Genomic DNA, 14,168 nt, shown 5'->3' with positions numbered 1-14,168 from the left:
ATATTCTATCTCTTCCATGCTTTATATTCTATATATGTTACCCATAATGATAAGATAAATATTATAAAAGATGATAACTAAAATAGCATTCTAATTATCTTTAAAATACCCCATACGAATAAAATATCCTAACGAAAATTTATCATATTCTATCTCTTCCATGTTTTGTACTACGTGTAAATTATCCATAGTGATAAGATAAATATTTGAAAAGATGATAACAAACAAAATGATAGTAGATTTTCAACGTAAATTTATCCTACGTACTTCTACTTTTTAACATAATAGAGTTTTACTTACATTAAGCCTTTGATATTCGTAACATAGAGTGTAACCCGTGATTTAAACCCCTACAAGACTACAACTCTTCAAGTGCTAGATGCGAATAATTAATTCAAATGACAATTACTAATACATTATTATAGTCGTATACAGTTTTTAAGCACGACATTACCAAGAAAACAACAACTAATGTTTCAAAGCTGGTAACAAGTAGGTAATGACAATTACTTTACTAATACATTATTATAAAAGTGCGATAACATACACATGATATACGATTAACTTCTATTTTTAGATAATTATCAAGCATGTAATAGAGTTTTATTTATATTAAACGTTTGATATTTGGATCAATTCATATCATAAATTTTAATTATGATAATTATTATTAAGTATTTAATAGAGTTCTAATAGCATCACATGAATAACTAACTCGAGTTTTTCCATTATTGAACTAACCATTTTATAAACTCGGTTTTTCTATGAGACTCTTATGCATAAACATTTTCAATGTTAAGAAAATATTTATATTCTAACTTGAATAGGGATCTATTTTAACTTTCTATTATATGTGTAATTTATAAAACACCTATTTATATATGATAACACATGTTGTAATGATTTGGCGGGTTTATTTAGAAAAATGATCTAGGAAATTCTTTAAATTGTTTTTTAACAAATAATCAGACATTACAGTTTCTATTTTTCATGTTTGCCAATACGTATTTTGTATCACTTTAATCTCTAATAATACATTAGACAAAATAATAACATTGATATTCTTAATGTACCCATAAAAATGGATCAAACAAGACCCTACATGAATATGTTTTTTCTTAAGTATTGGAAAGAGTTTAGTAGATTCTCTTCAATTATGAATACCGTTAACATTCGAAAGTGTAACATTAGAGGCAAAGGGAGTAGTTGTTTTAGTTTGTTATTTATCCATAGTAATAACTAATAAGAGTTAAAAAAATAAAAGTACAAATTGGATCTCACAATTAAAATAAAATAAAATAAATGATTAACGCAATTCTTGATCACAATAGTAAGTGAGTATAGTTCTAAGAACGATTAACAAATCATATTTAAAAAAAACCGTGCATCGCACGGGCTTAAATCTAGTTCTCAAATATATAGAAGTAGACAAGTAGTTGATCAATATGGGCCAAATGTGTCCCAGTTGATTATATCGTTTTCATGATGTTACAAGATGCAATTATAACTTCTAATTCTCATTCATTTAAGAATCAAAATGGATGACCTGATTTATGAATTGTAGCAGATTTGGACATATTAACTATTAAGTCCATATGTAACATGGCTCTCAGCCCAATTATTCGGGCCCAGATAGGCCCAACCCAATTTATTTATTTTTTGGGCAGGTTTTGAGTGACTCAAATTGAGTTTTTAGTTGTAAATTTGGCAGGCCAGAAAACGTACTGGAAACTCCGCTATTTTGTTCCGGAATAGCGGGGTTTTGGACACGGAAATTTGCCCTTTGTTTGACGGACCCGGTCCGACATGATGGAATGAAAATTTGTGGTATGACCCGGACAAAAATCTAACCCAGCCCGACATTTGATATGGTCTAATTTAAACTTGTATGAGTAAACAATAGCGCAAATCAAATCAAATAGGCAATTAAGCAAAAAACTGAGTATTAGCAGAATGGCAGTGTTTGTTTTCAAATGAACCACTTCTAATTAAATTAGTGAACTACTAAATTGATCTATACAACAATCAGCTCAAGTAAACCCCCAAAAAAAGAAAAGAAAAGTTGTACAAAATTACTAATTAACAGGCATCAAAAGCTAAACCAATAAAAAGCATCTCAGTATCAACACAAGAAGAGCAGTAACACCCTCCATTTGATTTGCAGCCACACTCACCCAACCCCTTCAACCTTTCACTTCTCCTCCTCTTCCTCATCTCTTCCCCGGAAACCACCCTCGTCGCGGTTGCCGGAACAACTTCAACCTTCATTGTTATCTGCAACGCTGGTGGTTTAACCCCATCCTCAACCTTAACCAACTTATTCCCTTGTTTATTCATAGTCATAACAACCCACCTCTGAAATTCCATTTTCGGCGCTTCAAAGGCGTTCTTCCATGGCATCTCAGCTGTTGCTATTAGTTGAGACCCACCAAGGAAAGACTTTGTATTTCGCCACCTCAGCTCGAAAACCACCAGTTCTTCCTTTAAACCATGGACTGAATCCTCTGAAGTACCGTTACACTCTAGAGAAAAAGTATCATCCCAAAATATATAGCCATCGTTTTTTCGAGAAGACGACGAAGAAGAAGCGATTTCCTTCGTGTTTACCTGGATTCTCCTGTTGTTGCTTCCTGCACAAAGGTAGCACCTGATGAAGAGATTACCTTTGTGCTTTGTTTGTACATTTTTAACACCAATTATGTTTAATTCGCATTTTAAGGAGGACGAAAATGCAGAGTAAGAAGAAGCCATGAAATGTATATGAATGAGAATTAATTCTATTGTTGGATTGAGTTGAGTTGAGTTGAGGATAATAATGCAAGAATCTAGTTATATATAGAGGATAAATAAAGGGACTACTTTTTTTTTTTTTTTTTAAAGTGATGAGAAGGCAATCAACTTTGAACGAGTGGGAAGAAGATACACTTGCAAGTGCCAACAAAATAGGACTTCTTTGAATCTTCCAACTTTGATATGCTAATTAGTGAAATTTTGATTACATTTAATTTAATTTAGTGGGATTATTATTTGTTGGGGGGATTAATCATAGTTTATTACAGTAAATGATCCCTTCTCATTCATGAAGGGATCAAATTTCTTAAAATATGACCCTTGCCATTTTTTGTTTTCTCACTTTTGTGTTGATGAGAGAGGGAACTCTTTGTTAGTGGAGTAAGTTTCTTTTAAAACCATCTTATACTCATAAGACGTACGACTGACATCACTCAATTATTAACAAGAAAATTTTAGCTATTAAATACAAAAATTATAACTTATAAATGCTAACGCAAAATTAATAATAAGAGTGTAACTTTCTAATTATAAAGTGTAACTATAGACTGTAGTCTTATTTTTTAGAGAAGATCTTAATTAAAAGTTTTGTATTGTTGGTGGTGGTGATTTATACTAGAGAAAGTGGATCCTTCATTCAGTTGATTGACCATAAAAGACCATTCTCATTTAGGGTATACAAAATTTCTTGTTCCTGTATTTCTTAAATAACTATTGGGGAAGAGGAAAGTATTTGTTGAATTCATAAAATGCAACACTTCGTACATATTTTCTACATAATTTTAGAAAGGACGATTTTCCACTCTAAATATTGATATGGACACCTTTCTTTATTTATAGTAAAAGTGTCATAATCAATTTTTGAAATTGAAAATTCATTCTCATGTATCATTGTCCCTACATAATGAAGCATATATTTTTTTCCATCTAGTAGAGGACACGAATATTTCCACCAAATTAGAATGTTCAACATGCTCATATTGGGTTCTATATATGGGAAATTGGGGACCAATTAATTTCTAACTCTTTTTAATTTCAATATGATTAGTGACTAGCGAGTATGCAGGTCGGTGATGAGGGTAATTGGAAAAACTGATCTTGACGCACTAAAAAAATTAATTTTGATAGACCTAAGCGAGGTATAGTTTTCCGTGCTCTACTTATGCAGGATGTGACAAAATAAATCAATTTTTTAGTGTACCTAAATCAATTCCGGTAATTGGGGTCAGTTATACTCAACTAGGTTTTGAGCCCGTTCATAGAACGGACGGTTGTATAGTGGTTGTTCAGCTGTCTTTTGAAGTTTTAATTAGTGAGTTCTTTTGATTTTTGGTAATATATGAATTAAATAGAGGTGTAATTTGAAGGTTGGACAAAAATAAAAATTATATGTTGAATAAATATTGGATGTTAAAGGGGTGGAGTGGAAGAGGCTAATGAGTATATTAGACTATTAATAACTTAATGTTGCTTTTTATGGACTAGATATAGATGTTCAATTGATCATGGAATCATGAGCCATGACATAATATTCTCATATTCATATGACTTAGATAACAAAAATCAAATATAGTGCGTGAACAGTCTCCATCTTATTTCCGGATATACCACAAAATTAATTAAATACGAGTACAACTAACCGTAACCAGCAATGATAACAATAATTAAATTACTCCGCATGTAGCTTCATAACTTAATCGTGGATCATATATCCACAGTCATAAAATCATAAACAAGATTATTAGTGCCCTTTAAAAAAAACCTAGCTAGCCAGTAAGCTTAAAACAGTATCACAAAAAATCACTATCAGTTTACAACTTTAATTTACAACGATGTGATATTCTGCTATATAAGAAAGAACTTTGAGATCCGCCTATAAAATATATATACTTGTATATACAAATAAAGTACACATCGACCATATAGATGGTAGTATTATAATTGATGATAATGGAGACCAAGTTGGATCAGACAACGGTTTATGCTTTTACGGTTTTGACCTTCTTTTTTAATATATATACGTAAGAAAATATGTATTCATGTAGAATCTTGTTTAATTCCTATTGATATATACTTTCTACTTAACAATTTAATTATACATAATTTGAGAGGTTAAGAGTCAAATACACGTGTTGGAAATCGTAAAGTCGTTACAGAATAATAGTTAAGGAACGCATGAAATAAATAGAATTTGATATGTATACAAAAGATCGTGATAAAATCACATCATACGTAGTATGTATATCGTATATTAAATTTATATGGTTGTTAAATAGTTAATGGTTCACTATGCAAGTTAAAACATAGGCGGCGAATCCTAAACAATCAAAATATATATTTGTATACAACTTCAGATAACCACAGTGATGAAGGAAGAACACATCGGCTTACACTCAAACACCATTTAATTTAATTTAATTATACTACTTACACTTTTGCCTTCTTTAATTTTAGGAGTCAAGAGGATATATTAGACTCTCTCTTTTTATGGACAGCCGTAACTTTTGATTTTTGCTTCTTCAGCTCTTCTTATCCATCCATATAGCCACACACTATGACACCAAGGAGAGTTACACTAGTTCGTTCTTCCAATTGAAAGTGCTTTTTAGTAATTGTGTTTTCTCCAATTATGCACTTTCACTATAATATTAAAAGCAAGACCAAAATTATAATTATCGTAAAATACCTTGTGTTTGCTCGAGTTTGTAAACTAGTACTTTACTGAATGCCAAATAGTCACTACAAAAATTTGTATCTTTTACGACAACCTAATAACGACGGGGAAAAATCTCGTCGCAAAAGGGCTTTTGCGACGGGGATAACAACCCAACAAAGACGGGAACAACCGTCGCAAATGTCTTTTACGACGGGTTAACGACGGGATTTTCCATTAACGACGGCCCCCTTTTATGACGGGTTCGCGACGGAAAATCCCGTCGTTAATCAACAATTATTGGCCTTTAGCGACGGGATTTCCCGTCGTTAATAGTACAATTTCTTGTAGTGAGTATCTTGAATTAATAATACTACTTTGTATTGAAAATAGAACCTTAATTAAGGCTTTGTTTGGTAATTAGAGTTTAGAGTGTTTACCGTAGCAGTTAGCCGATTACCTTTTTGTTTAGCAAATTTGACTAGTTATTTGCAAATATGTGTTTGGTAACACTTGGTTGATTGCCAAAAAGCCGGTAACTTTTTGATTAAAACTAGCTTTTGAGCCCGTTCAAATAACGGGCGGGTATATAGTGGTTATTTACTCTGTCTTTTTAAGTTCTAAGTACGTGGTTATATTGTCCCGTTCTCAATGTCATAAAATTCGGCTTATATTCCAGCTTCTTACGTCACTCCGTGTATTCCACTTTTACGCTTAAAATGGTTGTTTACATCATGTCCATAAAATGGTCGATGAAATGCTTGAACGAAATGTAGACTCTTAATGACTTTCATAACGTTATTACTGCCCACTTAAATTAAGTCGTATTAATATTAAAGACAAATGACATTCTCATCTCGTATAACATAAAAATACCCTTGGTTGAACCTAATAATTTTCACCACCTCGAGTCATTAGCATTATTATGTTCATGTTACTCACTGTGTATCCATTAATGAGAATCAAATTTGTCTAATTCATCCAGTCCAAACAAATTATCTACTTCATCATCAAATATGCCGATTGTCATGGATTTTTCAAATTTAGCAAAACATGATATTGAACCCAAGTGAACAAAATTCAGAAATAATACTTTAGTGGCTTTAATACCTACTACTTAATAATTAGAAAGATCCTAGTAGGAAAACTACAAACCTGCAAACGAATTCAATAAACTCCTTAGCTTTAATTTATCTTTTTCAAGAAATGTGTCACACCACTATTATTGTTCGTGAAAGAATCTAAACTAACAGATCAAAGAAAAAACTAAAAACCTTAATTCAAATCAGAACCATAGCAAAAACTGGTAGATAGCATGAATCTAGAAGCAAATTAGAGCGAAACATATCATTATGCTTAAAATGGATTAAAAAAAGATAAATATAGGGAAGACAAATTTACCTCAAATAAAATAAGATTATATAAAATCAATTAAGAGAACCCTTGCACCGATTTCGAACAATTTTAGATTTGAAGATAAAAATGCACCCAGCTTGTAAATTTCTTGGAAGAAAATTATGAACAGAAGATTAGGATTGTTGCAATGGAGAAACCCGAATGAAAATTGGTTGTGGGTATAAAAACTAATTATATCCATAAACTCCTACCTTTTCCAATTCATCCATTTATAAATTGATTATTTAGTTAATTAATGATTTTAAAATTACTAAAAACCTTTCAATGAAGGAATGAATGAATTTGAATGAAACTCTATGAATTAACTTTGTCATTAATTTTGAGGGTTGAAGGAAGTTAGAGAGATAATGAAGGTGAAGAATTTTCCATAAATCTTTGTACAATCATAAAGTTTTTATTTTATTTTTATATAAAAAAGGAAATGAGGATGCCACGTGTCATAAGTGGATTTTAAAAATAAAAAGAGGAACAAAGAGAGGAGATGTCAAATGTCACCATGTCATGAGTGGTTTGAGTTTTTAAATACTAGGTATTGATGACATTTATGGAAAATACATTTCGGTAAAATTGACTCTTATTTTGATGATTAAGATAAAAAATTATTGGGGAAATTTCAATGGTAACCTTGTGTTATTGCTTTTTCTCAATGGAACCCATTTTTTTTCAATTATAATTGGTAGCACCGAGTATTTAAATTTTCACGAGCATGACATTAATGATATATTAAATATTAAAACACCTTTAAAATTACAATAAACTGTGATTACTAAGCTAACCTTTTAACATATTAACTTCAAAAAAAACATCCTACGAAACTACCCCTCCACAATCCTTTGCTCTCCCCTCCCCTCCCCTCCACCACCATCACAACCTCTGTGTCCATCAATTCCGGCCAACCACTACCCACGCAAGAAAATTCAACAATCATGGTCTACGCACATCATTTCCCTTCAACAACGCACCAGTACGTCTTTCCTTCCTCTTTCCAATCGACCCTTCATTTCTCACTTTACCATCACACAACCACACACCCGAACATTTCAACCACCCCTACCAGCCCAACTTAGTCAATGTCATTCCCAATTGAACCAAGTAGCACTAGTACAAAAATGCTCAAGTGTGGGCTCATTTTAAGGCCCTAAGTGAAGGGCTTTTACATGTGCAGCACGTGGCATGTCCACACTTGATGTTTCTCAAGTTTTACAAAATATTGACATCACTTGATGTCTCAAGTTTTGCCAATTTAGGAAAATGAACCGCACTTGACAAATATGGTCCTGCCAATTTTGAAAAATGAGCACTTGATAGTTTCAAGTGCTTCTTGTTTTGGAAGATGGACACCACTTTACATAAAAATGGGCAGCACTAGCATAAAAATGAGATGCACTTGATATAAAAACGAGCGACATTGGTATATAAACGAGTAACACTTGACCTATAAACGAGCAACACTTGGCCTGAAAATTGGGTAGCACTTGGCCTAAAATGAGCAGCGCTTGTTCTAAAGTTTATTATATTATTGATTTTCCTGCTACATATATTATACGATTTAACCACGCCACTAGTTAACCTCTATACATCACTAAAAAAAATATCCAACTATATAGATAGTTAAATTTAATAGTATATTATTGTAAATCTAAAAGTCGATTATATTATAATCAATTGAAAAATTAGCATCAATAATCTAAGATTCATTACAAGCAAAAGAAAGTTCAAATATCAAAGACAATCACTAGTAATGAAGTTTGCCAACTTGTCTCGATCTTCATTTATCTCCTTAGTTGTGAAGGGAAACTCCCTTCGATTGTTGAATACCTTAAGAAGATTCACCATCAAAAAAGAAAAATATACTCTAGTTATATTATAAATATTGTATCGTTTAATGAATTAAGACTTTGCTCCTAACAATGAAATAATGAACATTAATATATAATGAACCGTATAATTAATAATAAAAATGACTTATTTCGCTCTTAACTTTCAATAACTAATAAACTTGAATAAGTATTTGAACCCTTTACATGTTAATATACTTAATTTAATATTTTAAAGACTCATTCTTACCTACTTTGGTTAACTTATGCATATTTAAGGCTTGTTTGTTCATTATATGTCACATTTTGACTAAAGTGACTTATTTCTCTCCCAACTTTCAACTAATGAAACTAAATAAGTATTTTAAAATTTTTACATTTTTATTAGACTTATTATAATGTTTATAAGACTCATTTTCACCTACTGTAGTCGAGTTATAAACATTTAAGGGTAATTCGTTCTTTACATTTCATATTTTGACTAAAATGGCTTATTTCGCTCCTAACTTCAACTAATGAACTTAAATAAGTTTTTTAGACCCTTTAAATAGTTAATATACTTAGTTTTATGTTTCAAAGACTCATTTTCACCTACTTTGGTCATGTTATTCACATTTAAGACTCGTTTGATCATTATAGGTCACATTTGATAAAATGCTTATTCGGTCCCAACTTTCAACTAATGAACCTAAATAAGTATTTTAAACCCTTTACATGTTTTATTAATATACTTAGATTTATGTTTTTAAGACTCAATCACATCTATTTTGGTCTAGTTATCCACATTTAGGACTCATTCCATCATTATAGGTCATATTTTGTCTAAAATAGGCTATTTGGTTCCTAACTTTTAAAAAACGAACCTAAAAAATGAACTTTTAAACATGTTCATGTTTAATATTCTTATTTTTATGATTGTAAGACTCAATCTCACCTATTTTGGTCTAGATATGCATATTTAGGGCTCATTCAATCAATATAGGTCATATTTTGCCTAAAATAGACTATTTTACTCCTAACTTTGGAACGATGAATCTAAAAAATGAACTTAAAATCTATTCATGTTTTATATTCTTAGTTTTATGATACTAAGACTCTATCTCACCTAGTTTGGTCTAGTTATGCACATTTAGGGTTCATTCATCATTATAGTTCATATCTTGTCTAAAATGGATTATTCACTCCTAACTTTGAAATAATGAACCTATACAATGAACTTCAAACCTATTCATGTTTAATATTATCATTTCTATGATTTTAAGACTCAATCTCATCTAATTTGATCTAATTACGCATATTTAGGGCACATTCATTCAATATAAGTCTTGTCTTATTTAAAATGAGTTATTTCACTCCTAACTTTGAAAATGAACTTAAATAATAAAATTAAAACCTATTCATGTTTCATGTTCTTACTTTTATGATTCTAAGACTAAGGCCCTGTTTAGTTCACCTTATTTCAGGACCTTATTACTTATTTCAGATTTAATCAGATAAGATCAAACCAGATCAGATCAGATCAGAAAAAATAAGATCAGATCAGATCAGAAAAAATAAGTTCAGATCAGATCAGACCAGATCAGATCAGACCAGATTATTATGATGATGATTATTATTATTATATATTTATACCATTGTTATTATATTTAATATTTATTACTATTATTGCTTTAATAAAAAAGAATGTTGTTGTCGTATTACTAAAGGCATAAAAAAACATTAACAAAACATTCAAATTCATCATGTCCAAATTAAAACGATTAAGTCCAGATTAGAAACAATATGATCAGGTCATGTACATATCAAAACTGATTTTTATAGATCAAAACCATTATATATCTAGACCAGAACTGATAAGATCAGATAATATCCAAATCATAACTGATTTGTACAGATCATGTCCATATCATGTTCAAATCTGCAAAGATCTTGTCTACATCAGAACCGATCCTTACATAACCAATATGTTCAGATCAAAACCGATTTGTACAGATCAATTCCAGATCAGAATCGATATGTCCAGATTATAACTAGTCTAGATATCGACTCTGTACAAATTATGTTCAGATCAGAATTGATCTACAAAGATCATGTCCATATCAGAATTGATTTATACTGAACATGACCAGATCAGAACAGGTCTGTAAAGATCATGACCAGATCAGAACTGATATGTACAGATGCTGTCCAGATCAGAAATAATATGTACAGATCATGTCCAGAGCAGAAATGATCTGTCCAGATCAGAATTGATATGTACAGATCATGTCCAGATCAGAACTGATCTGTACAGATCATGTCTAGATCAGAACTGAATTGTACAGATCATGTCCAGATCAGAACTGGTCTGTACAGGTCATGTCCAGATCAGAACTGGTCTGTACAGATCATGTCTAGATCAGAACTGAACTGTACAGATCATGTCCAGATCAGAACTGATTTGTACAGATCATGTCCAGATCAGAACTGATCTGTACAGATCATGCCCAGATCAAACTAAACTGTACAGATCATGTCCAGATCAGAACTGAACTGTACAGATCATGTCCATACCAGAACTGATCATTTCCAAACAAAACAGATATGTACAAATCATGTCCAAGATCAGAACCGATCTGTATAGATCATATCCAGATCAGAACTTATATGTCTAGATCATAATCGATCTATCTAGATCATGTCTAGGTGTATCTAATATAAGAAATAGTTAAATCATGAGCAAAGTCAAATAAATAATAACAATATTACAAATTTGTGTAACATTTATTTTACACGTAAGTCGTTTAATATTAATAAATGTGATTTTTGTTTAAACTTAATTATGAATAATCAGATCATATCATATCATATCATATCAGACCAGACCAGATCAGAAAAAATAAATTCAGATCAGATCAGATCAGAAAAAATAAGTTCATATCAAATCAGACCAGATCAGATCAGATCAGATCAGGAGAAATAAGGTGAACTAAACAGGGCCTAAATCCACCTAGTTTGCACATTTAGGGTTGATTCAATCAATATAGATTATATCTTGTCTAAAACAAGCTATTTCGCTCCTAACTTTGAAATAATGAACCTAAATACCTACACACATTTAGGGCTCATTTCTCTTCATTTCAAGCTAACGACGGAGGGGGAGGGGGTTGTTAAACAAGTGCTAAAGGAATCAATTGATGTTTAAACTTAGCATATTTTGACATATTGTGAACTAAAAAAAATTGCAACTTAACAAAATTAACACTTAAAGTCCTGAACCAAACAAAATTGAGCACACAAGCTAAACACAAACACCTGAAAGTTAACGATGGTCGACTTTGACCATAAATAATCACTTGCTTGCATGAAGAAGCAGAACATATAAGCATATCAGAACAAAAATACAGGATCATAATAGAAGAAGTAGATCAAAAGAAGATCATAAACAGAAGATCAAGTCAAAAATTTGCATATTAGGTCAAACAAAAGAAGCATATCAGAATCACAACACGTATAGCAGAATAGCAGCAGGCAGAACTGAAGGAAATGTGTCCTTCACCCAAGGTGCATTAAGTCTAATACCAAAGTTCAGATTAATTACGAACAATTAATTCAGTGAGATCAAGTGATCAGAACAGCTAGCTGGAGCAATGCTTCCGATCAGTGAGTTCTAATCTATATTAGGCTCACAGCTTACTCTTGACTGAACCTATAAGGTCACACCAATGGCATGTAATAGATCACCGGATTAAATGAATCGAAAATTCATTTAATAGCTTTTCGGGAATTAGTTCGAAAAAACATAATATACGATACGACCTTGCATCAGAATCGTATATCGTATCGCGAATATTCGTAAGCTGGGCGAAACGAATAATCGTATCGTACGACGGTGATTCGTCGTGTATGATACGATAAATAATAGTCGTAAGGCGTTAGTCGCGAATACGAGCCGCAACGAAGCTGTCGGCCCGTTGAGCCAAGCGCGCATGCGCGCAAGGCCCAACGATCCAGCAAGCTTGCGCGCAGCAAGCAAGCCAGCCCGCGGCACGAGTGTGCGCGCACAAGGGGCAGCAGCGCAGTGAACATAGCAAGCGAGGCCCGCGGCCCATCGCTGCTGCTCGGCTGCTGTGGGCTTCGGCCTGCTGCTGGGCTTGCGTGGCTATGTGGCTTCGGTGAGTGTGAGTGTGTGGCCGGTCAAGGCCTTGTGCCTTGGCCGGTTACATATAATATAACCTAGATTATATTCCACTCTCTTAAGTCAGTTTTTCCAACCCGGCCTAAACCTAATTCAGAAATTACGTAGTTTCAGTTTTGCTCTCTACACAAAACTGTTCTTCCCCAAAAGCAAACACTCTTGAATATTGTCTAAGCTACGATTATCAAGACGGATCTGAACGTGTCGGTGAACCAAATATTGGAACAAAAATTGGATTTCTTTGTTGGTGCTTGTTGATACTGAACTCGGGAAAACACGCTTCGAATGTAAGTTTGCTTAATCTGTGCTTTATACATGTTTCCTGGCTTTGGGGATTGTTCCGCACATGTTATATGTATTTAACTGTATTCCCCTACAGTGGTATCATGAGCCTTATGTATTAAAGCATTTTTTAGCATGATTTTATGTTTTTGTATGCTGTCGAATTTTCCTTTATTTTTCGTAATTTTTTCGAATATTTCTGGATTATTGTATAGATCGCAGAAAGCAGTTCTGAATTCAAAAATTGTCGAAATTTTGATTTTTATGACCCTAATCTGATTGAAAACAATTTCCTAAGATCAACTCATGAGAACAGAACTGCAAAAACAGGCCTCGAAGTATGAGTTTTTGGGATTTTTTGTTAATTAACGAATTAAAATTAACAAATTCGGAAAGTTTTTCAATTAATTGGTCGACCTAAACTACTCGGAATTGATTGAAATTTTCCCCTACTGTTTTTGGGTATGTTTTAAAATTATGGTAAAAATTTCGGCCATAAATGTTAAGTGTAAACCCTAATTTCACTTTTCCCAAATTTGTAATTTTTAGATCGCTAATTGATTTTTTTTAAATAATTTAGATCTGGAAATTTGGTTAATTGAGAAAGGGAATATAATTTCATAAAGGTGGCAGTCTTTAAAAATTATTGGATTAAAATTTTGATTAGATTCGTTAATTTTAATCAACACTTAAACCAAATTGGTAAAAATCTGAATTTTGAATGTTTAGAACGATTTATAATTTGAGATTCGATTATCAAAATGTTCAAATTTTTGTTGACATTGTTCATTCGTTAAATTTGAATATTTTTATCCTAGATTTAATAAATTTTGTAAAATTGGATTGTTGTAAAAATTAATTAAATCGTAAACTTGTTATTTGAAAAATAAAAATTGTTAATTTTGTGAAAAATAACTAAATGCAAATATGTTTCGTGAAATTGATATTATTTTTAAATTAGTTTCTTTGTATGGCACGAACCAAAGGCACGAACAAAGGGGTGTGCGGTACGTGTGGCTCGTCGTAGCACATG

The 14,168-nt window shown here is 32.0% G+C and overlaps 1 protein-coding gene across 1 annotated transcript; it reads right to left on the bottom strand.

The window, feature by feature from the left end:
* Positions 1-1,905: 1,905 nt before the first annotated feature.
* On the bottom strand, positions 1,906-2,854 carry LOC110791046 (uncharacterized). Its single transcript, XM_021995808.2, has one exon. It carries the CDS (start codon positions 2,749-2,751, stop codon positions 2,080-2,082), a length of 672 nt encoding a protein of 223 aa, XP_021851500.2. The 5' UTR covers positions 2,752-2,854; the 3' UTR covers positions 1,906-2,079.
* Positions 2,855-14,168: the final 11,314 nt, after the last annotated feature.

Source organism: Spinacia oleracea, chromosome 3, assembly GCF_020520425.1.
Source record: "Spinacia oleracea cultivar Varoflay chromosome 3, BTI_SOV_V1, whole genome shotgun sequence".
In the NCBI taxonomy this organism is placed as follows: Eukaryota; Viridiplantae; Streptophyta; class Magnoliopsida; order Caryophyllales; family Amaranthaceae; genus Spinacia; species Spinacia oleracea.
The sequence above is the reverse complement of the archived record's forward strand: the minus strand, read 5'-3'. Positions and strand labels throughout refer to the sequence as shown.